At 61.4% G+C, this 21,104-nt stretch overlaps 3 protein-coding genes across 4 annotated transcripts in view; 1 reads left to right on the top strand and 2 right to left on the bottom strand.

The window, feature by feature from the left end:
* NKAIN4 (Na+/K+ transporting ATPase interacting 4) overlaps window positions 1-10,168 on the top strand; it is a gene marked incomplete at its 5' end in the record, with an annotated part of 20,290 nt that extends 10,122 nt beyond the window's left edge. Inside the window, 6 exons of the mRNA XM_011934438.1 lie at window positions 877-1,014; window positions 2,045-2,125; window positions 3,098-3,295; window positions 6,801-6,861; window positions 8,333-8,417; window positions 9,436-10,168. Of these exons, the coding sequence (XP_011789828.1) occupies window positions 877-1,014; window positions 2,045-2,125; window positions 3,098-3,295; window positions 6,801-6,861; window positions 8,333-8,417; window positions 9,436-9,445 (573 nt within the window). The remainder of the gene's footprint in view (window positions 1-876; window positions 1,015-2,044; window positions 2,126-3,097; window positions 3,296-6,800; window positions 6,862-8,332; window positions 8,418-9,435) is intronic.
* The window catches only part of DNAJC5 (DnaJ (Hsp40) homolog, subfamily C, member 5), a 1,035,873-nt gene that overhangs the window by 778,680 nt on the left and 236,089 nt on the right, over window positions 1-21,104 (bottom strand). The gene's annotated exons all lie outside the window — the stretch shown is intronic.
* BIRC7 (baculoviral IAP repeat containing 7) lies at window positions 10,443-15,057 on the bottom strand. 2 transcript variants are annotated; one of them, XM_011934437.1, is made up of 7 exons: window positions 14,502-15,057; window positions 12,948-13,047; window positions 12,494-12,575; window positions 12,356-12,401; window positions 11,745-11,816; window positions 11,345-11,543; window positions 10,443-10,694 (listed from the first exon to the last, which is right to left on the bottom strand). In XM_011934437.1, exons 1-6 carry the CDS (start codon window positions 14,848-14,850, stop codon window positions 11,350-11,352), a joined length of 843 nt encoding a protein of 280 aa, XP_011789827.1. In that variant the 5' UTR covers window positions 14,851-15,057; the 3' UTR covers window positions 10,443-10,694; window positions 11,345-11,349. The 2 variants fall into 2 exon arrangements, with proteins under 2 accessions (XP_011789827.1, XP_011789826.1); XM_011934436.1 differs by having other exon boundaries at window positions 11,345-11,597.

Consider the following 21,104-nt stretch of genomic DNA (forward strand, 5'->3'; position numbering starts at 1 on the left):
GGGAAGCAGCTGGTGACGGGCGGGGCCGAGTGCGCCGTTCCCTGCAGTTAGCACCCCGGTCATGGCTTTGCTCAGGTTTTCTTGGTCTCCTAAATATAAAATACCCACTTTATATTCCTCAGGCGCTTTCCCCTCCCCCCTCGCTGGTTCCCTCTCGGCCCTGTGGGGAGGGCCAGTTCCACAGAGTCCTGTAATGTCCTGAAGTGGAGGGGAGACCGCTTGCCTGCCAGAGAGCGGCCTCGCCAGCGCTGTCCCCAAGGCTGAGATGCAGGTGGCAGGCTGGGGCCTCGGCGTCCGGTACCCCTGTGGATCCGCGTCAGCCTCTCCCGGCCATCTGACCCCCACGAGTGGTGTTTTCTGGGCCATCTGTGTGTCTGTCACCTGGCCCTGCGATCCGCGATTTAGAACAGCCCCCCGCCCCCCGCTGTTCCCATTCTCCAGATGAGGAAACCAGGGACGGAGGGGATGGGGTCTACTCAAGGGAGGAACGCTTGCCCAGGGATGCGTGGGGACGGGCGGGGGCGGGTGGGGATGCGCAGGGACACGTGGGGACGCATGGGGATGGGTGGGGACACGCGGGGACATGCGGGGACGGCTGGGGACGCATGAGGACGGGTGGGGACACACAGGGGCCTGTCAGGCTGATTTGGGGATTTTTCTTGGAAGAGCCAAGCACACAGTAGATGCCCAGTGCCTGCTCTGGGCAGGTCATGGAGCAGGAGTTAGGGCCCGGGCGTCCCTTGTCAAACAAAGGTGTGGTAGGCAGGTCTGGGGAGGAAGTCCCGGCTGACTGCCCATCACCTTGGTCCGGGCACTGGCTGGTGGACCTGGGGCCTCCCTCGGGTCCACCCTTCATGGCGACCGCCCTGCCCCTAGGTCACTGCCCTGGAGAGGCAGGTGTTTGACTTCCTGGGCTACCAGTGGGCGCCCATCCTGGCCAACTTCGCCCACGTCATCGTCGTCATCCTGGGACTCTTTGGCACCATCCAGTACCGGCCGCGCTATGTGGTGGTGGTGAGTCCTGGGCCCGGCCCCCTTTACGGGCAGGTGGGTTGGGGTGACCAGGATGGCGGCTCCCGTGGCACCATCCTGCCCTATTTTCCTGGACACCATTGAACACCCCACAAACGCCAACCCAGACCCCTGGGTTCAGACCTCTTTGCTGCCTGGATATCTAGAATTCTGGTTCGGACGGCGGGGCTTTTCCAAGGCTGCCTGTAGGAGCAGCTGCATGTACTGGGGAGCCCCAGGCACTGAAGGCCTTCACAAATTCATCCCCTCAGTAGCCAGGGGTATGGGTGCTGCCGTGATCCCTGCTTTACAGATGGGAAAATAGGAACAAAATCACTGCCTCAAGCCCAGGGTGGGACCTGGACCCCAGACCTCTGGCCATACTGTCCTTGCTGCATCCTCTGGAGAAACTGAAAGAATGTTCAGAAAAATGTCTCTCTGCTCAGTCAGCATTTTCATTCAGTGCAGAACCAAATAATCAGTCCAGACCAGTGGTTTGCGGCGACTCTTCCTGTAGAGGGCAGATGGTAAATACCTCGGGCGCTGTGGCCCGTGCGGTCCCAGCGTAAAAGCAGCTGGGCTGTGTGTGCACAGATGGGCGTGGCTGTGTCCACACAACTTTGTTTACAAAGGCAGCTGGCAGCTCCTTGGGGCGCTCTCTTGGGGGTGGCGTTGGGGGTGCTCTGCAGTGGAGGCCTGTGCTGTCTGTGTGCAACGTCTGCCCGGCGAGGCGAGGACAGGCTGTGGCAGCTCAGCTGGAAATGCTCTGTCCGTACCGACCTGCGCTGGGGCTCCCTCGGGCTGGCTGTCCCACGGCCTCATTCCTGGGGCGCCCACATGGGAAAGCTCTGAGACCTGTCCCAGGGTGGGCACGGGGTACCCCTTTCTCCACGCTGTGCATCCGGGGGCCACCAGACTCGGGAGCAGAGGCCGCCCCTCCTGTGCAATCACGGGACTTCCCCCGGGGGCTGGGTGCAAGCAGGTGTGCCCGGGAGCTGCGTTCAGCTGCCGCCCTGTCCTCCCCTCTCCCTAGTACACGGTGTGGGCAGCCATCTGGGTCACCTGGAACATCTTCATCATCTGCTTCTACCTGGAAGTTGGGGGCCTCTCACAGGTGAGTACAGACCGGAAGGCAGTGCGAGGTCCTTCCCTGGGGTTCTGGCCGGGCCCCTTGTAACACCCCCTCTGTTTTCTCTTCATCCATCGTGTGAGGCAGGGACTGTCTGTGCATGGCTCTGTCCCCAGCACCCAGAACAGCCCTGGTCTGTGGTTGGTGACTCAGTAAAGGTTTGGGGAGAGACCAGTGATTTGATTGGGGAATGAAAGGCGTCTGTGGGTGTTGGCAGGTGAGAGGGCTCCAGCTGGAGGGGAGGAGCCTCAGAGCAGGGCAAACCCTGACAGAGATGTGCAGGTGAATGGACACCACCCTCCTGGGGCCATGTGGGGTCCTTTGTCCCAGCCCGACCAACTCTCCAGGCTGGTAAAGCCTCGTGCCTCCTGCAATGCAGGGAACCAGGGGAAATGAGGCGGAGGGTCATCACTGAGCCGACCCTGACCGAGGCTGTTTCAGGCACTTTGCCTGCAGTTCAGAGGTTGGTTCTAAAGCCGGGGTGGGGTGGAGTTTGGTCTCCCCCGGCGGCTCTCTGCTTTGGCCGGTGTGGCACAGGTGGGCACTAAGGCAGGTGCCCAGCCAGGCAGATGGGCCCCCGCTTCCTGGAGCCACACCTGGGGCTGCAGCCGGGGAGACTGTCCTGAGGCAGACACACATCGCATGGCAGCTTTGGCCAGAGACACAAGGAAGGGACCCAGTGCCCCTGAGAGAGAGTTCTGGGGTCTGGGCAGGGAGGCCTTCCTGGAGGAGAAGGTGTGTGGGTCGAGGGCAGGCATAGGAGCGGCTGGGAGGGCCTTCGTATTCCTTTCCCCACCACGGCTGGAGCCCTGGGGACAGGGTGCAGTGGGAGGACAGGGGAGGCGGGAGGAGAGGACCTCCCCTTTCCTCTCTGTGGTGGCATCCCCGCAGGCTGCAGTGGGTGAGGCCAGCCACCTCCTGGCGCTAACCGGCCCTGTTCCTGCCCCTCACCCCCAGGACAGCGAGCTACTGACCTTCAGCCTCTCCCAGCATCGCTCCTGGTGGCGTGAGCACTGGCCAGGCTGTCTGCACGAGGAGGTGCCGGCAGCTGGCCTCGGGGTCCCCCATGGCCAGGCCCTGGTGTCAGGTGCCATCTGTGCCCTGGAGCCCAGCTCTGTGGAGGCTCTACACAGCGGCCTGCAGATCCTGATTGCGGTGAGCGTGGGGTAAGGTGGGGATGGGTTGATGAGGGAGGGGACACAGACCTGGGGGCTCATCTCCCTGGGACGGGGCCAGCTGACCAGGCCTCAGGCCTGTCTCTGCCTTCCTCATCCCCACCCTTGCTGGAGAGGTTAAGGTATCACGGGTGGGCTCCCACGTGGCTGGCACCTCAGTGCCTCCTCTGCAAACCACCTCCCCCAGGTGGGGCCGACCCAGGCCCTTTCTCAAGTTGAGTGTGGTGTTTGCCGTGGGGAGTGGGAAGGACTCGGATCAGGCTGAGACACCCCGCCTCTGGCTTTGACGGTCCCAAGGAGGAACGGCAAGCATCTTCCTGACAAACCCATCGATGCGTGTCCAGCCTGTTCCATCGGCTGCCCCAAGCCCGTGCCAGTCGCAGGAAGTGGACAGAGCCTGAGGCTGGGCCGGCAAGAAGCCCCTCAGCCTTGTCTGGAACCCTGGAGTGTGCACTTGGCAAAGCTGGTGCCACGTGACCCAGGTCTTATCGGACAGGGATCCCGCGGCCCGGACAGGGATTCTGCGACCCCAGACAGGGATCCTGCAGCCCGGACAGGGATCCTGCGACCCCGGACAGGGATCCTGCAGCCCGGACAGGGATCCTGTGGCCCCAGACAGGGATCCTGCAGCCCGGACAGGGATCCTGTGGCCCCAGACAGGGATCCTGCGACCCCGGACAGGGATCCTGCAGCCCGGACAGGGATTCTGTGGCCCCAGACAGGGACTCTGCAGCCCGGACAGGGATTCTGTGGCCCCGGACAGGGATTCTGCGGCCCGGACAGGGATCCTGTGGCCCCGGGAGGGGCTGAGGAGCAGCTGTTGCTTGTGTGGGAACAGGACTCTGCTGTCAGGACTCTGCTGTCAGGACTCTGCTTGTGTGGGAACAGGTCCTGCTTGGTTTGGTGGAGAACAGGGGCTACGGTGCTGCTCCTGGTCTGGCCATGCGGCCCCTTCCCCGCTGTGCCCCGCTGTGCCACAGGGGTGTGGGCCTGGCAACCTCCCTGTGCCTCAGCTCCTGCTTCTATAAAACGCAGATTGTGCCAGTGCCTTGCTCGAAGTGCTCAGAAGAAGGAGGCAAAAGCTGAGACGGGTGTGTGGAGGGTGCTTGGTCAGCGTTTCGCCTCAGGAGCTCCTGGGGCAGGGCCGGTGTGACTGCAGCATGATTGGTGCCATTGCCGGAGGAACTTGTGACCAATCTCAAGGCTCCCTGACTTTCCCTGGTGCACACGCTGGCGTCAACGCAGCACACCAGGTGGACATGGGGCTTCTAGGAGCGAGGCTCCGTGGCCAGCAGCTGGCGGTGGAAGCTGAATTCCAAATTGAAGGAGCCCATGGCCTAAGAACATGTGACGGTATGGGTGGCCTTGTGAGCTCCCCGGGCTCCTTCCTGGGCTCTGCTCTGGTCCTGCAGGAAATCAGGCCAGGGAGGTGCTGCCCCGTAGCAAGGGGCTACAGACACACCCTCCAGCGCTAGTCAGGGCTGTTTCTCCGACCACAGCCACTCAGCGAGGCACAGGGGGGCCCCAGTTGCCCCCAAAATGTGTGGAACCCTTGTGCATGCCACTGGAGGAGAAAGAGCCAAGGTCCCAAGTGTACACATCAAAGCTCCTGAGATTAAGCTTTGTGAGAAGGCAACAAAAAGGAAGCTAGATGGGAATAAATGAAGATTTTCTCGGAGGGGCTGGTGTGCTGTGGGAGCCGAGGCTGGAGGACTGAGCGCTACGCGTGGTTGGGGAGATGGGGCCTGCTGTTGGCTTTTATCCTGACTCCCAGGGATGGGAATTTCTTTAATAGGATGTGGATCTAAATTCCAGCCAGCTAGTCCTCACTAGGAGCGCAGCCCCCCTGCTCTTTGCTTTGGAGGGTCTGGGAGAGGCTGGTGGCTTGGCTGACCCCTGCCCAGCTGTGCTGATGGTAGCAACAGAGAGTCGTCCGACAAGGCCAGGCTCTGGGGGTGAGGCGCAGCGCAGGGTCTGCAGATCCCAGGCCTCCGTGCAGCAGGGAGATGGGAGAGCTTCGGGGTGGACCTGGGGCTGGAGCCAAGAGGATGGGCAGGAGGCGGTAGTGTGAAGGGCGGGGAGCATGGGGGTGTGGGACAGAGGGGGCCTGCAGGTCCCCAAGAGGGGAGGGCACTGGCTGGAAGGGGCACCTTCTAGTGGCTCCCCAAGCTCGGCTGCCTGTTCAGCACCACGGCCAGCTCCGTGATGGGGGCGTCTTGGGCCCCTTTGGAGTGGGGGGGACGAGCCATGGAGGTTGCCCACCCTCACCCCTGCTCCCACCCTGGCCATGGCATGGAACCAGAAATGGCCATTTGGGACAGCTTCTTGAGTTTGTCTCAATATCAAGGAGACAGGTCTGCCTGCCTCATGGTAAGAGAGGTCTCCTGGCCCCTGACTGACCCCTAGAAAGGAGCTGGATTTCCAGGAAAGCAGCTGCCAGCTCACCTGTACCAGATGGGGTGGGGGTCGGGGGGACAGAGCCCACGCATGTCCAGCCCTGGGGCCTGACCTGCACGTCCTGTCTTGTCTCCTGGGACCAGGGCCTTCGCAGGGAGCGTTGGGCCAGGTCTATGGAGGAAGAAACCAAGACCAGAAGGTGAAGTGAATTTTCGAGGTCACGCAGCTGCTCAGCCTGAGGTGCAGCCAGGAAGGTGTCTTGCTTTGTTCCGGGGCACCTCCAGTCACAAATCCACCGCGGCCGGCTGCCCCCAACCCCTCCCTCGGTGTCTGTGGCCTGGAGTGACCCTGGCCGGGCCCTCTCGCTCATGCTGTTGGTGTTTCTGGCTGTGGCAATGCTGCCCCCCTTTGCCAGAGCGCCTTTTCCCTCAGTGGCCCTGGATGCAGGTGTCTGCGAGGTGTGTGCGCTTTGCAGCGGCCTGCCCTCTGCCCTGGACTGCCAGTCCCTCTCCTCTCCCTGCTTGACCCCTGCTCCACAGGCAGCAGCCAGCCCCCGAGCTCTGCCTGGAGTTGCCTGCTGGACCCCGAGTCCTCAGCCTGTCTCTCCTGCACTTTGCCAAGCTCAAAACCAGAATCCCAGACAGCTCGCTCCACAGAGGAGGGGGAACTCCTGGTGGCTGTTGGCTGGGGTGGGCTGGGGCCAAAGGCAAGGGGCCCAAGGGGACTCTGGGCTGGGACTGGGCTGGCCTGGGGTTCATCCAGCCTGGGCTTCTGCGGCCTCACCCCACTCCCTGTAGCCACTCAGGCTGACCTGGTCATCTTCCCCACCCAATAGCCATTATCTTCCCCACCTGCCCCCCACCCAGTTGAGTGGGGTGGGGCGGAAGGCAGGGGTGCGTCTGGAACTTGAGAGCTGAGGATGCCCACGGGTCAGCTCTCCCACTCCGTGTTACAGAGGAGGAACCTGAGGTCTAGGAGAGGCAGAGCCTTGGTGGTCAGGGGTACTCAGGTGCCTCTGCCTGCATCGCCGCAGTGACACCCCACGGGCTCGCCTGGCCACACTCACCCCCGCCTGTGGTGTCTTTCAGCTTCTGGGTTTTGTCTGTGGCTGCTACGTGGTCAGCGTGTTTACAGAGGAAGAGGACAGCTGTGAGTATGGGGCCTCTGCAGGCAGTGGGGTGGGAGACTGCTACAGAGGTGGCAACTCTTGAGTCTGTCCTGTCTGGGCAAGGCGAGAGACCTCCCCTCTTGGGAGGGACCCCACGCCCAGCAGGGCCTTGCTCACGACTGTAGGCCTGAGCAGAAGAGGACTCACTACACACAGGGAAGAGATGAGCAGAGGTCCTGGCCTGGGGGCCCCAGGGTTCAGCTGTCCCCCAGGTCCAAGGGCTCCTGTGCTTTGGGCTGGGCCTGTCCTCATGATCCCCGCAGTGGCCACAGGTAGAAGGTCTGAGCTCAGACCTGCCGAGTTCTGGGCCGCTGCAGCCTCCAGGCAGCTCAGAACCGGGCCCCGCTGGCCGGGACGCTCACATCTGGCCCTCGGTGGCAGCCTGGACCCATCTAGGCAGGGTTTTCATTTTCCCTCTGCTCGCCAGACCCCGTCAACTTTCCCGTGATTTGCAACATGAGTGGTCCACACCCAGGTGCCCTCGCTGGGCCCCTCATCCTGACGTGGTCTCACAGGAAGACCCTATGGAGAGGATAGAGCCGGGTGGGGAAGGGCAGATGCCAAGCAGGGTCTGGGTGTGCCTGGGGAGCCCACGGTTCCTATGGACAGAACTATCCCTGAGGTCAGAATCCAGTTCACAGCCATCTGTCCCCAGGACCCCAAGGGCCATGGGGTCAGCAGTCCACATGTCAAAGGGCACCCTGCCCTCAGACCAGGACTGATTCCAGAGGCAGGGGACACCCTCAGAGCCTTGGTCCCCAGCACCCAGCATCCCTCAGCCACTGTGCTGCTGATCCTAAACCATCACTCAGAGCTCAGCCAGCTTCCTGGGAGGAGGCAAACAGTTTCCACTCTCTGGTTCCATTCAAACATTTTAAGATGGGAACCCCATTTGAACCTGGAGTTCAGAATGCATCGACTTTGCCCAGCAAGCCCCTGTCGCCTGCTGGCTGTGCAGACAGTGTCAAGGGAGCCACCGTGTCTGAACGTGACAGAGGGTGGCGGGAGAGTGGGCAGAACACGGTGCAGCTCCCACACAGGCTGCAGGATGCGGGCTGTCCTACCTCTGCCGTCCCCCCAGGCCGTCCCCACACAGGCCGGAGGACCCGGGCTGTCCTGCCTCTGCTGTCCCCCCAGGCCGTCCCTGCACAGGCTGGAGGACCTGGGTTGTCCTGCCTGTGCCATCCCCCCAGGCCGTCCCCACAAAGGCCGGAGGACCCGGGCTGTCCTACCTCTGCTGTCCCCCCAGGCCGTCCCCACACAGGCTGGAGGACCCAGGCTGTCCTATGCCCCCCGTCCCCCGGCCATGTCCCCTCTGCTGTCACATCAGGACTTAGGGCGTGTCTGTGGCCCAGGGACCCCTTGGGCTTCATTCTGTGATTGGGCCTGTTTTCCACTCTGCCATCTTCCATTGTGTGGGTTTTGTTTTATTTGGGTCTTGATTTCTTTCAGTTGATTTCATTGGTGGATTTGATCCATTTCCTCTCTACCATGTCAATGAAAAGCCATCCAGCCTCTTGTCCAAGCAGGTGTGCTTGTAAGTATGGCCGGCAGAACCTGCTCTGCAGCCAGCCTGGCCAAGCTGGCGCTCACAGCAAGAGGCTGCCTTCCTTGGCCTGCCTGTCGGTTCTGCCATCCATCTGTCCATCCATCCACTCTCACTTTTCTAACATCTGCTTCATGCCAGGCTCTGGGGTGGTACTGGGGCTGCAGAGACCTAGGACCCAGTCCCAGCCCAGAAGCTCAGAGCCCAGCAGAGACTGAGCCTGTGGGAGGGGGTTGGGTCCAGGAGTCGGCTGTGAGTCAGGGGCCGCAAGGGTGTCCTGAAGAGCCACTTCCCAGCGGGCGGCATGGGGCTGCTGTAGGGGTCTCTCCGTGGCAGGCAGCTGGGGCCCTGGTTTCCTATCTGGCAGAACCAGACTTGCTTCTTGAAAGGCAGTGTCCACAGTTCTGCAAACCCCAGACCTTGGCGTGCGGTGCCGGGGCTCCCAGCTGGCCTCCTCTGAAATAGCTTTTGCCACACAGCTCGCCTTGTACACAATCCTAGTTTGGGGCTCAGAATAGGTGGCTGCACTGCCCCTGGGCTGCCCAGGTTCCCAGAGACACCTGATGGCACGCCCCTGGGTAGCCCCTGGCCCTTCTCTCCTAAAAATGAGGGCTGTCATGGCAGGGGCTGTCCAAGGTAGCAGCAGCCCAGCTCCCATGTCAGAGAACGGGGAAATAAAGACCCGGGCAGGGGTGGGGTCACACGCAGGCCCTGAGCCAGGGACCCAGGCACACCCCTGGGCGAGCCCCCACTCCACTCCCAGCCCCACAGCCCAGATCCCACTGAGATGTCAGCAAACAGGCACAAGACGCTGACCTGCCCGGCACAGGGAAAGGCAGTGGGGCTTTCCAGAGCCTCAGCCCCACCTACCTCCTTTCTGCCAAAGGCCTGAAGCCATCCACTGCTTGGACTTTGTTCCATTTCAGGTTCTCCAAGGGGAGGGGGTGGCAGCCCCCAGTGGCCGCCCCAGCCCTGCTCCCCCAGGTGCTCTCTGACTTTGTCCCCACAGGCCTGCGTAAGTGAGGAAATTGCTGATCGTGCTCCTGCGGCCTCCAGCCTCAGCAACCAACCAGCGACAATGACAGGAGCCCCCAGGCCTTGGGACGCACACCCACCCAGCACCCTCCAGGTGGCCGGCAGCACCTGCCCTGGGTTCTAAGTGCTGGACACCAGCCAGGGCGGCAGCCACAGCTGGCTGCAACTTCAAGAGAGTTTGTAATTTCCTTTCTCTTAAAAAAGAAAGAAAGAAAGAAAGAAAACATACAGAAGAGAAGGCAGAGCCCCACATGCCCACCGCCTCCGGCAACGTGGGGGACACAGCTCTGCCCCCAGGCCGTTGTCTCGTGGAGGAGCCCTTCTCTCAGGTGCCCAGCTGGGGCCGCTGGACCCTCGGGCTGCAGGCACCGCTGCTGGGGCGCAGCAAGGTGGGAATGGCACAGCCCCTCAGGAAGTCAATGTGAGCCCTGAGACTGTGAGCCCCGAGACCCGGCAAGCGGCGAGGGCCCCCGTTGAACATGGAGGGTGCCCAACCCCAAACTTGTGCCAGAAGAACCCCCACCGCCGCCAGGAGCTGAGGCTGATGGAGTCCTGGGGTGTGGGCAGAGCCAGGCCCCAAGGTAGACCGCAGGGCATGTGGTGGTGACAAGGGGGCGGGACCCTTGTAAAGAGCGGTCTTGGGCAAACAGTCCCAAAGGCTCCCCCAGGTATCATCAAGTTGGTAAATAAACAGGAACACGGCCCTCGCCCACCCTCCGGAAGATGCCGAGTTTGGGGGACAGTCGGGTACAATCTCAGGTGGGGCCTGAGGCCTGCCTGTTCCAACAGTCCTTAAAATGCTGGAGGACAAGCGCGAGGGGAAGGAGGCGAGGGCCCCGGAAGCGGGTGTCCACAGGAGTGCGGGAAGTTTGGGGAGCAGCCCGGAGCCGGCTGGACCTGGGCAGGTGCTGCCCTGCCGGCCTGGAGAGGTGGTGACCTGTGTCACATTGGGCCGGTGGGGAGGCAGCTCATGGTCTGGAACAGGCTGCTGGGTACATCCAGGGAAAACCCACTTTATTTCTATTCAGAAGCATCCAAACAGGTACAGGAAAGGCATCCCCCACGCCAAGCAGGGGCTTCTTTCTCCACTCTGGACGGTGGTCAGGGAATCAGGGTTCATGGGTGCTGGATGGACAGCAGCTCTGCCGTCCTCAGCAGGCCCAGAACACAGTCCAGGACAGGCAGACAGGGGCAGGGAGGCCACTCTGCAGCCCACCTGGCCGACCACGGTACCTAGAGGGAGAAGAGGGGTCGGTGAGTCAATGGCTACCAACGGGGCCTACTGAGCCAGGGGCCTCAGATCCCAGATTTCCCTGCCTGACCACTTTGTCCCCGCCAGAAGATCTTCAGACACATCCCGGGGGTAACTACAGAGGCCCTGGAGAGCCCCGAGGCAGTCACAGCACCTGTCCCTCAGCCGTCATGGGGCATCCCACCCACTTCTCTAAGAACAGGTTCACACACCCCGTTCCCATGCAGGCGTTCCCACCATGCCTTGGCCCCGGTTTGGGGCCAGGCTGGTTTCTCGCTTGTATAAGCCCAAACCGGCCCACTCTGTTTCCCCAGACGCCTCCAAAGCCGGCTTTCCTTGACCACTGAGGAAAATCAAGGCCAAGAGGAGCCAGCAGGCATCAGTTAATGCAGGTGGGCAGAGCTGTGGTGGCTGCCAGGGCATGGTGCTGAGAAGGACCAGGCCCCAACCTAAGCGTCAAGGCAGGTAGTAAGACTGAGGGGTGCTATCAGTGGGGCCTGGTGAGCGGGGTAAGGACAGGCTGACACTGCCACCCGGGAAGGGCCTGCCGTGGGTTCAGGAGGGCTGGGCACGGCCGGCTCAGGGCCATCTCTGCAGGAGGGCTGGCTGTGCGTGGTGCTGGGACGCTCACCTGGTCTAGGACAGGAAGGTGCGCACACGGCTGCGGACGGGGGCTCTGCAGATGGGGCACAGCTGCAGGCTGGGGGCACACTCAGCACAGACCAGGTGGCCACATGGCACAAAGACGATGGACACGGCACGGTCCAGGCACACCTTGCACGTCCTCTCCTCCTGCAGCCGTCGCAGCTGCTCCTCCATGTCCCTGGCTCCTGGGGACTCGAGAACCCACCACCCGCTCTGGGCCTGGGCTGGACTGGCTCCTCCTAAGAGGACAAGCCTACAAAGTGTCCCCACACCCTGGCCCCCACCTTCTGCGGCCTGTGGAAGATTGGCGTTACCCAGCCCTCCAGGTTGCATCAGCCCCCCCCACCCCGTCCCAGCCCCCACCCCAGGGGGTCCCGGGCCTGCACCTGGCTCCTGGGCACTTTCAGACTGGACCTCTCTTCTCGGCGTGGGCAGCTCAGGGTCCCCAGGGGCAGGGACTGTGGACAGTTAGGATGGACTTGAGGCCTAGCTCCCAAAGAAGCCGGGCCGACCCAGAGACAGGTCCGCAGCCTGTGGGGTCCAGTTCTGGCCAGGAGTGGAGGGACTGCAGAGTACCCCTGCTCCCGACATTTCTTCCCACCCCTCCCACAGCATAACAGGATCCAAAGGCTTTCTGGAGGGGCCACCAGAGAGCCTGCCCCTTGTCCAAGGCCCTCTGCACATCCAGCCCATCTGGCAATGGCTGCAGACACTGTGTGCTGGGCACTGTTGGGGGTGGTGTGGCTTGCGACCATGGGCTGTGCCCAGGGGGTGAGCTGGGAGAGAAGCAGAATGGGGACCTGGCACTGGCGGAGGCCCCTGCCGCCCCGCCCCACCTCACACGGCACAGGCCCCATGAAGCCAACCCAGGCAGCGGCCTCACACCCGGTCACGTGCCCGTCACTCTCCCTGCTGTCCGGCAGGGTGGGGACACCCAGTGGCTTTGCCAAGTACAGGCTGCAGGTGCCCAAGGAGTCAGTAGGGTGTTGGCTCTCACCGGAGGGGGCCACAGGGGCTGCATCTTCCGGTTCTTCCCATGGGTCCTGGAAGGAGCCAGAGACCGTCGGTGCCTTGGGGAAATAGGAGGGGCAGGACCCCACTGCCGCCCAGAGCCCCGAGGGGAGGTGGTGCTCACCCAGGAGCCCAGCAGCTGGGAATGAGCCTCCTGCACACTGTGGACAAAGTCTCTTCCTTTTGACCGGAGCAGGAACTGACAGCTGCAGATGCCCCACGGATGTAGGTTGGGGTTCGGACCCCGCTATTCAAGCCCTTGGATCCCCAGGGGGTGGGGTGGCCCCTCCTCCCGCCGCCCTGCAGTGCCCGTGGGCATGGGCAAGGAGGGCTGCTTTGGAGACACCTCCGTGGGGCTTCAGGGTAGTCCCATAGGAGAGGCATTTCTGCTCCCAGCAGCCCTTCCGAAAAGGGGCCCTCACAGGAAAAGTGGGTGCCTGCCGGCCAGAAGCACCATCCACGGGGGGCCTCCCCAGTACCCTGTGGGGCCAGGGAGGCAAAGCAGGCCTGGTGTTGGGTCGACAGGACCCACCCCTGACCTGTGATCAGACCCGGGGCCCCATGGGGACAGCTGGTACCTGGGGAACCACTTGGCATGCTCCGTCCAGGGGTCGTCCCCGCGCTTCCAGCTCTGCAGGCCCCCATAGCAGAAGAAGCACCTCACCTTGTCCTGCTGGCCTGGGGTGCAGAGAGATGCTGGCCCCAGCCAGGCCCCACCCAGCCCCCTGGCCCCCGGTGTGTCCTTCTAAGGCTGTGAGAGCTTCAACTGGAGGGGAGCTCCCAGGTGGCAACAGGGAGGAGGGGGTGGGCAGGGGCTGGGGAGGGGAGGGCACTTGCACCTCACTAGCGTCAAAGGTGAAAAGGGGACAGAGGTATCTGGAGTGCCAGCCAGGATGGGTGAGAATGTTCAGGAAAGGACTGAGCTGACATTTGCATTGTTCACAGAGTGAGCAGTGGGGGCCCCCCAGGGCCTGGCACATCTATAGCCCTGAGGCTTCAGAAGCCAAAAGGGCCCCTCCCCAGGTCTCTGCTTCCTCAAGATGAGTCCCAGGGAGAGGAAGAAGGGAGGCTGCCCTAGAAGACCAGTCTGGGGCCAGGCTTGGTTTTAGGAACTCATGCCTCCCTTTGGGGGTGGGGGACCCCTCCTCGCTCTATCTCCTGGTGGCCCCGTCCCCTCATCGGCAGGCATGCAATATGTCACCTGCCACTGACATCACAGGTTTGGGCTGCATCAGACACTGGACCTCGACCAGCCCCAAAGACCCGGGCTCTGCACCTGCCGTGCCTCCTGCCTGACGTTTGCCTGCTGAGCCTTGGACCTCCAGGGAGTTGGGTGGGCTTGGCCTGCGCCTTCACACCACGATTCCTGACTGTCCCAGCCACTGTCCCCCCCCGACCAGCTGTCTTAAGTTGGTCCAGCCTTACCAGGATGGTGCCCCCCCAGAGCCCACTGCTGACAATGACCTTGGCTGTGCCAGTACTCGTAAAGCCCTCAGTGGGCCCTGCTGCCCTGTCCTTCAGCCAGGAAGTGGCAGAGCTGGGACCTGAACTCAGGTCTGAACACATGGTCCCCAGCTGTAAGGCCGAGGAGGAGGCCCAGGCCAAGATGAGGATAGGTACTCCGGGGACTTGATTTAGTCGGGGAAGACCAGACAGTGGCTGCAGGTTGGGGCCTGGAGAAATTCCCCACAGGCTGAGCTGCCAGGACCTTCTGGCTGACCACACCTGCCTTGGTCACCCTGATCCTGTTCCTTAAACATCTCCTCGCCCCGTGCAGACCAGCAGCTGGGACGGTAAGGGCCCCAGGCAATGTCAGCCCTACCCACTTCTATCACAAAAAGGTACTTGCGCACCAAGCTGGCGGCCTCCACAGCTGAGACCCCAGACCGTGGCCAGAGGCAGCCCTTCCTCATGTCCCACAGTCTGACACACTTGGCCAGCAGAGACTCTGGAGGAGGGTGTCAGGCAGGAGCACGTGGGCACTGAAGGGCTTGCAGGACCACTGCTCTGTCATCCGGCCAGACCCTTCCTGTTGGGGGATGGATGCTACGGAGGAGAGAGAGCCCTGGGCTGGAAGGGTCCAGAATCGTGCCCAGGCCCACGGCAGGAAGGCCCCCCTACCCGGGACTGACCTGTGTGGAAGAAGCCAGCAGCGGCCAGCAGCTCGGGCGGCACCCCAGCCGTCAGAGGCCAGTCATAGAAGGAGGCCAGGCGCAGCTCTTCAGAGCCCATGCCGGGGAAGGCAGGCCCCCTGGGCGACGTGGCCCGGGCGCCCTCCTCCTCTTCCTCCTCTGCCAGGGGCCGCAGCTGGCCCAGGATCTGCCCATCCACATGGTCCCAGGCTCTGCAAGTGTCCAGGCCTAGGGCAGGGCTGCCCAGAGAGCGGGGTCCACAGCGTTCCTGCGCGGGACCGTCACCGGCTACCCGGCGGCTCAGCTGTGGTCCATGGCGCAGGCACTTGGCACTGTCTTCAGGCCCCATGGAGGGAACACCGGCTCTGACCAGGTCTGCAGCAGAAACGGGGTCTGATGGCCAGTCCCAGAATATGCCCAGCTGGCCCTTCGGGAGCTCCTGACCCCCGGGCTCACCCCGGGGACAGCAGGGATAGGCATAGGCCGGCCACCAGACACCCTGGGAGGAGAGTATCCCAAGGTCCACCCCTTTCTGGAAGGGGCCAGGGTGGCCTCTGGGGTCACATGCTCTGTGCAGTGGGGGCGTGTCATGGGGCTCCTGGCGGGGTTGTGGATCCAGCTGATGGCACGTGGGCAGGCAGTGTCTCTCTGAACAAGACGGGAAGGAACTGAGCATGGAGACCCCTCCCCAGGCTGGCGCCGGTCCCAGGGCTGTGGGGGAGGGGTTGGGGAGCTGGAGATGAAGGTTCCAGGGTCAGGCGCCCAGGGCAGCCTCTGGAAGCAGAGAAGGCTCAAGTAAGGACAGATGGGCTGTGCAGCCCGTCCAGGCAGGGGCCGTGACCCCCCACCTTGCAGGGGTGACGCTGGACTCACAGGAGCCTAGTGCTGCGTCATGCAGAGCAGAGAGGCAGGTCACCCGGGTGTTCTCTGAAACATCCCTCTACTCCAAGGGGCCTCCGCAGGTCTGGGAGCAGCTCTTGTCCTCAGGCCGTGAAGATCAGAGCAGACAGAAGGGCCTGAGCTGCCCTCCCCTCCCCTTCCCCCTTCCCCCTCCTCCCTCTTTCCCTCCTTCCCCCCACCTCCCCTCACTTCCCCGCGTCTCCCTCCACCTCCTCCGTCTCCCTCCACTTCCCTCCATACCAGCCTCCCCAAGTAGCCAAGCGAGAGGCTCTGATGTCCCCAGAAGAGGAGCACTCAGTGCTGGCCCCAGAATTGGAGCTGCTGAGTCTGCTGTGATCCTGACTGCCAGTCCAAACTCCACAGCTGTACCAGGCTGCCAAACCCCACAGTGAGGGAACAGGGAGTAGGACTTAACCCTAGAGAAGCCGGGGGCAGAACAGGAGCTCCAGGGACAGCTGGGCGGGACAAAGAGGACAGCTGGATGGGGCCCAGGCTTCGACGACCCCCGACTGCAGACCCAGCTCATCCATCCAGCTGGCCCTAAAGGCCCCCTGTCATCCTTCAGCCACTCGCCCCTGCTGTTCTGTCCGGGATGGGAGCGTGCAGGCTCACAGAGTTTGGAAGAATAAAGAGGAGTCGCCCACTGCAGGGCTGTTGGTTGCCACGGGGAGTGCAGGCGGGCAGGAGAGGGTTAGCTGCAGTGAAACCCGTCCCTGAGCTTGCCTGGAAGCCTGGCCCGCTCACTTTCCACTGCTGAGCCGCACAGACCTGCTGCTGCCCGCCACACTTTCACACCCGCCCCCTCTCCTCCTATTCACGGCGGGGGCTGGGGCTGCACCCGCCCTCCCAGGAGGCCTCTGGTGACTGTTCTGGTCATGCTCAGGCCAGTGTTGCCGGGCCCCAGCGAGACCGCCAACCCTTTCCTATCCAAGGCCCAGAGCCACTTCGTTTCCTGCAGAAATCAAAGTGAAGGGTGTGGCTCTTAAGGCCTCTGGGGTGTCTGCAGACCTTGCTGAGGATACAGCACAGAAGCCAGGGCTGCGGGGGGCAGAGGGAGAGGCACCAGGAAGCTCAGAGACATAGGAAGGGAGGGCTGTGTCTATCGGGAAAGGGCCTGGGGGCCGGCGAAGGAGTTAGGCTAGACACAAAGTAGAACTTCCCAACGTGTTTTCTGGGATAATCTCGGGGTACCGTGCCTTCGCCCCCTCTCTGTCCTCCAGTACCCCCTCAGCACAGCAGTTACCTTTGGTCACTTCAGCAACACCCCGGGTGTGGGCTTGGGGCCCTTTCAGGAGGACGCTGGCCTCAAGCTGGGTGGATTTTGCTGCCTGGTTCCCAGTCCGCCCACAGTGCACCCGGGAGGTGGGACGAGGGGTCACTATCTCCAGCCTGCTCTTTCCAGGGGAGGGACACATGCAGCACCCAGGTTTGCTCTGAACTCTCAAGCTGGGGACCCTCTGAGGTGGGCAGGCAGCAGGGGTGGCCTCTCCCAGGCCACTGCCATGGCTTGTTACGGGACCCTCTCTTCCCACTGCTTGGGGCTGGGAGAGGAGACAAGATTGGTGTCACTCCTGGAAATGGAAGGAAAGGCCCTGGAGCCCACTGGGGAGTTCAGGGTAGCTGGGCCATAGGCCGAGCCCCGCTCCTCTGGCGGGATCGCCCCCTGAGGTCCTGTGCACCTCCAAACCCAGTGGGTGTTCTCCACACGCATCCCAGCGCGTGACTGTGCAGGGAGCTGCCGAGGGGCGCTCAGCCTCTTTGCTGTGTGCGGCCGGCCCAAAATTCTCAAAACGAGGACTATCCATACGTTGCTTATTTAATTAAATAAAAAGAAATAAGGAGCTAAAATTAACAGTCACGTGCCTATTCCAGAAGTGTTGGGAATACTGAGAGTATGACGAAAGTAAAGTTCCCTGTCTGAGCCGTCCCTGTGGGTGCTGGGCGTGCGTGTCCGGATTTGGCAGTTGCCCTGCACCTTTGCAGGATGACGCCGTGGGGGGGGGGCAGGGTGCAGGGAGACCTCTAGGCTTCTTTGCAATTCTGTGCACCTACTATGATTTCCAAATAAAAGATGGGAAAACCCATGAGCCTTCTCCCCACTGAGCGGCAAGCACTGCTGTGACTATTTTGCTGTTTTCTTCCAAACATACCCTAAACATTTTTATTTGCCATTTGCCCATTTTTCAAAATGAATAAACATCTGTCAGTACCTAGGAGGGCTCCCCGTGATGCCCCCGGGTCCCTGTGAGTCCTTCCAACTAAGTCTCCCAGGTAAGAAGATGTCAGATGGGGAGCCACGGGGAGAGGCCTCCAGGTCAGTGAGAAAGGAAGCTCCGGGCCCATCAGGGACTCCCAGAAGCCCCAAGACCCTGCAGCGACTGGGATTTGCAGCTAATGGAGATGCTGGTCTCCCTGCAAGATTGGGAACCAGCAGGAGTTTGAGGAGAATATCCCCAAATTGAGGCCCCCCACAGTGGTGAGGACTAGCCTATTAAGGCAGGAAAAGAGGACCGTCGTCAGGGCTGGGCTCAGCATTCTCCACCAACAGCTCCCACCTCCCCCAAAGCCACCCAGCCATCCAAGAAAGTCCATGCCTGAAACTGTGTGTGGGTGCCACACGAATGAGCCCTGCTCTACTCCAAGAAGCCTGGGGCTGGGGCCATGTGGGCAGATAGGTGGACCCGCTGGGCACATTCCTATTCCTGTGCAGAGATGGGGGTGTCAGGAGGGGCCTCCAGAGAAAAAAACATCTCCCCCAGGGCTGATGCCTGACCTTTCACCGCCGGAGCCTCAGAGTCTCTTCCTGTTAACTTTTCCTCTGGGAATGCTTTGTGAGTCATTAACACTTTAGTATAAACAAGACTCAACTTTCTCAGAAAGAAGGTAGTAGGGTTTTTAGACAGGGATGGGATTAGCCTGGGATAAGAGGGCTGAGTCAGAGCCTGTGGAGGTCCAAATGCTCTGACCAGAAGGTGAAACTGTTAAGTCATGTGAACCAGAGCATCCCCATGTTGAACAGGAGCTGGGTAAAACGAGGCTGAGACCTGCTGGGCTGCATTCCCAGGCGGTGAGGCCGCTTTAAGTCACAGGATAACACAGGAGGTCGGCACAAAATACAGGTCATAAAGACATTGCTGATAAAACAGGTTGCAGTAAAGAAGTGACAAAAACCCACGGAAACCAAGGTAGTCGCGAGAGTGACCTCCGGTCGTCCTCACTGCTACTGTAGTCCCAGCTACTTGGGGGGCTGAGGCAGGAGAATGGTGTGAACCCGGGAGGCGGAGCTTGCAGTCAGCCGAGATCGCACCACTGCACTCCAGCCTGGGCGACAGCGTGTCTCCGTCTCAAAAAAAGAAAAAAAAAAAAAACGTAGCTGGGCACGCTGGTGCACAGCTGTGGTCCCAGCTACTCAGGAGGCTGAGGCGGCAGGATTACGCGAGCCCAGGAGTTCAAGGCTGCAGCGAATTATTGATATGAGTGGTGGGCAGGGAAGTGCTGGGTAGAGGAGGGCGTGGTCCCTGGCTAGGACTCCACCCACAGGCCTGTGCCCATGGACCTGGGTGAGGACCGACACACCCTGCCTTCATGTCCAAATGTTGCGTTTCCCAAGACCACCCTGCCCTGCCACGCCCCCATCCTGTGCCTATAGAAACCCCGAGACCTAGTGGGCAGGAACCCAAGCGCTGGACGTGGAGAGGAACCCATCGGCAGAACACACAAGCGGCTGGATGTCGAGAGGCCGTCGGAGGAGCACACCGGGAGAAGAGCACACTGAGACCCCGGCAGGCCATCGGCTGGGGGAATGATGCAGAGTTTGGCTGGGGTGGGCGGAGGAGAGCCCGGGCTGCTGAGAGGCCTGACTCCAGGGGAAAGCCATCTCCCTTCTGGCTCCCCCATCTGCTGAGAGCTGCTTCCACGCAATCAAACTTTGCACTCGTTCTCCAAGCCCACGTGTGATCCGATTCTTCTGGTACAGCAAGAACCCCGGGATACAGGCCTCTGTCCTTGTGGTAAGGCACAGGACTAATTGAGCTGGTTAACACGAGCCGCCTACAGATGGCCAAACTAAGAGAGTGCCCTGTAGCACATGCCCACTGGGGCTTCAGCTATCAACATTCACCCCTAGAAGCTGCCATGGGGCTCCCTGCCCGTCTGTATGCTCCCCTGGGGATTTGAGCAGTGGGGCACCAAAGAAGCAAGCCAGTTCCCCATTGCATGCCCTGCGAGGGGACAAGGGAATCTTTGCCATTTCACTATGACTCTGCCCTTGAACTCCAGCATGGGACCCTGTCTCAAAAAACAAACAAACAAACAAACACCAGACCAACACCAAACAACAGCAACAACAAACCCTAGCCCCAGATTCCTCTGGGAGATAGATGGATTTGAGGTTCCCTCCCAGCAACTTCTTCAGTGACCCTATGATTAACCCCTTCTCTGCTGCAACCCAGCATCTCAGCATACAGACTTGACGTGCGTGCATCGGCAGCAAACTATCATGGTTACAAAGAGACAACTGGGGCTGGGAAGGAAGAGGGTTTCCCTCCAGCTGTAGCAGGAGGAGTCGTAGACAAAATTCCTGACACTGGGTTGTGGAAGGAAAGAGCTTTATTCAGCTGGGAGCATCGGCAGACTCACATCCTAGAGAGCGAGCTCTCCAAATAAGTAATTCCTGTCCCTTGTAAGGGCTCACAACTCTAAAGGGGCTGTGTGGGGGGGTTTGTGATCGATTGAGCAAGCGAGGGGTACATGACTGGGGGCTGCACACACCAGTAATCAGTAATCCGGTCCCGGCAGTCTTGGGGTTCTGGGTCAGTGGTTGCAATGAAAGGCTGGGCTTGTGGTTTCAGTCATAGGAGGCCAGGTCCTGCCTGCCTCCGGGCTGTGCCGGCTGGAATGAGGCTGGACCTGGAGCCCAGATAAGCTGAGGAGGAGGAGGAAAAGGGTGGGAGGGAGGAGGAGAAGCTCCAATTCCTGTCCAGGCCTCAGGCTTGGGTTCCCAGGAAGTTCAGCAGGTATGTGCTGGGCAAGACGGGCTGGTAACCCCTGAGACGGGCAACCCTCCCGCACCCAGCCCCACTCCTGCTGAGAGAACCCTGAGTGCCCTCGCTAGTCCCCTCCTCCCCAGCTTGGGGGGCCAGAGCCTGCCAGCACTGGAGCAACCCTCCCTGTGGCCACAGAGCAAGCACTTCAGATGACCCAGGGATCTGGACAAGCGTATCAGAGGCCCACAGGAGGGGCTTCCAGATTCTGAGGCTGGCAACGGCATTAAGAAGCTCAAAGTGAGACAGGCAGGCTGGCTAGTTTCCTGTTTTCAGATGGTCTGGAGGGGCCGGGCGCAGTAATTCCCAGCACTTTGGAAGGCTGAGGCAGATGGATCACTTGAGGCCAGGAGTTTGAGACCAGCCTGGCCAAGCTGGTGAAACCCCATCTCTACTAAAAAAATTAGCTGGGCGTGGTGGCACACGCCTGTAATCCCAGCTACTGGGGAGTCTGAGGTAGGAGAATCGCTTGAACCCAGGAGGCGGAGGTTGCAGTGAGCTGAGATCACACCACTGCACTCCAGCCTGGGCAACAAGAGCAAGACTCCATCTCAAAACAAGGCTGGTGCAGTGGCTCACGCCTGTAATCCCAGCACTTTGGGAGGCCAAGGTGGGCAGATCACCTGAGGTTGGGAGTTTGAGACCAGCCTGACCAACATGG

The sequence above is a fragment of the Colobus angolensis genome, unplaced genomic scaffold, assembly GCF_000951035.1.
Source record: "Colobus angolensis palliatus isolate OR3802 unplaced genomic scaffold, Cang.pa_1.0 Scaffold136, whole genome shotgun sequence".
Classification (NCBI taxonomy): Eukaryota; Metazoa; Chordata; class Mammalia; order Primates; family Cercopithecidae; genus Colobus; species Colobus angolensis.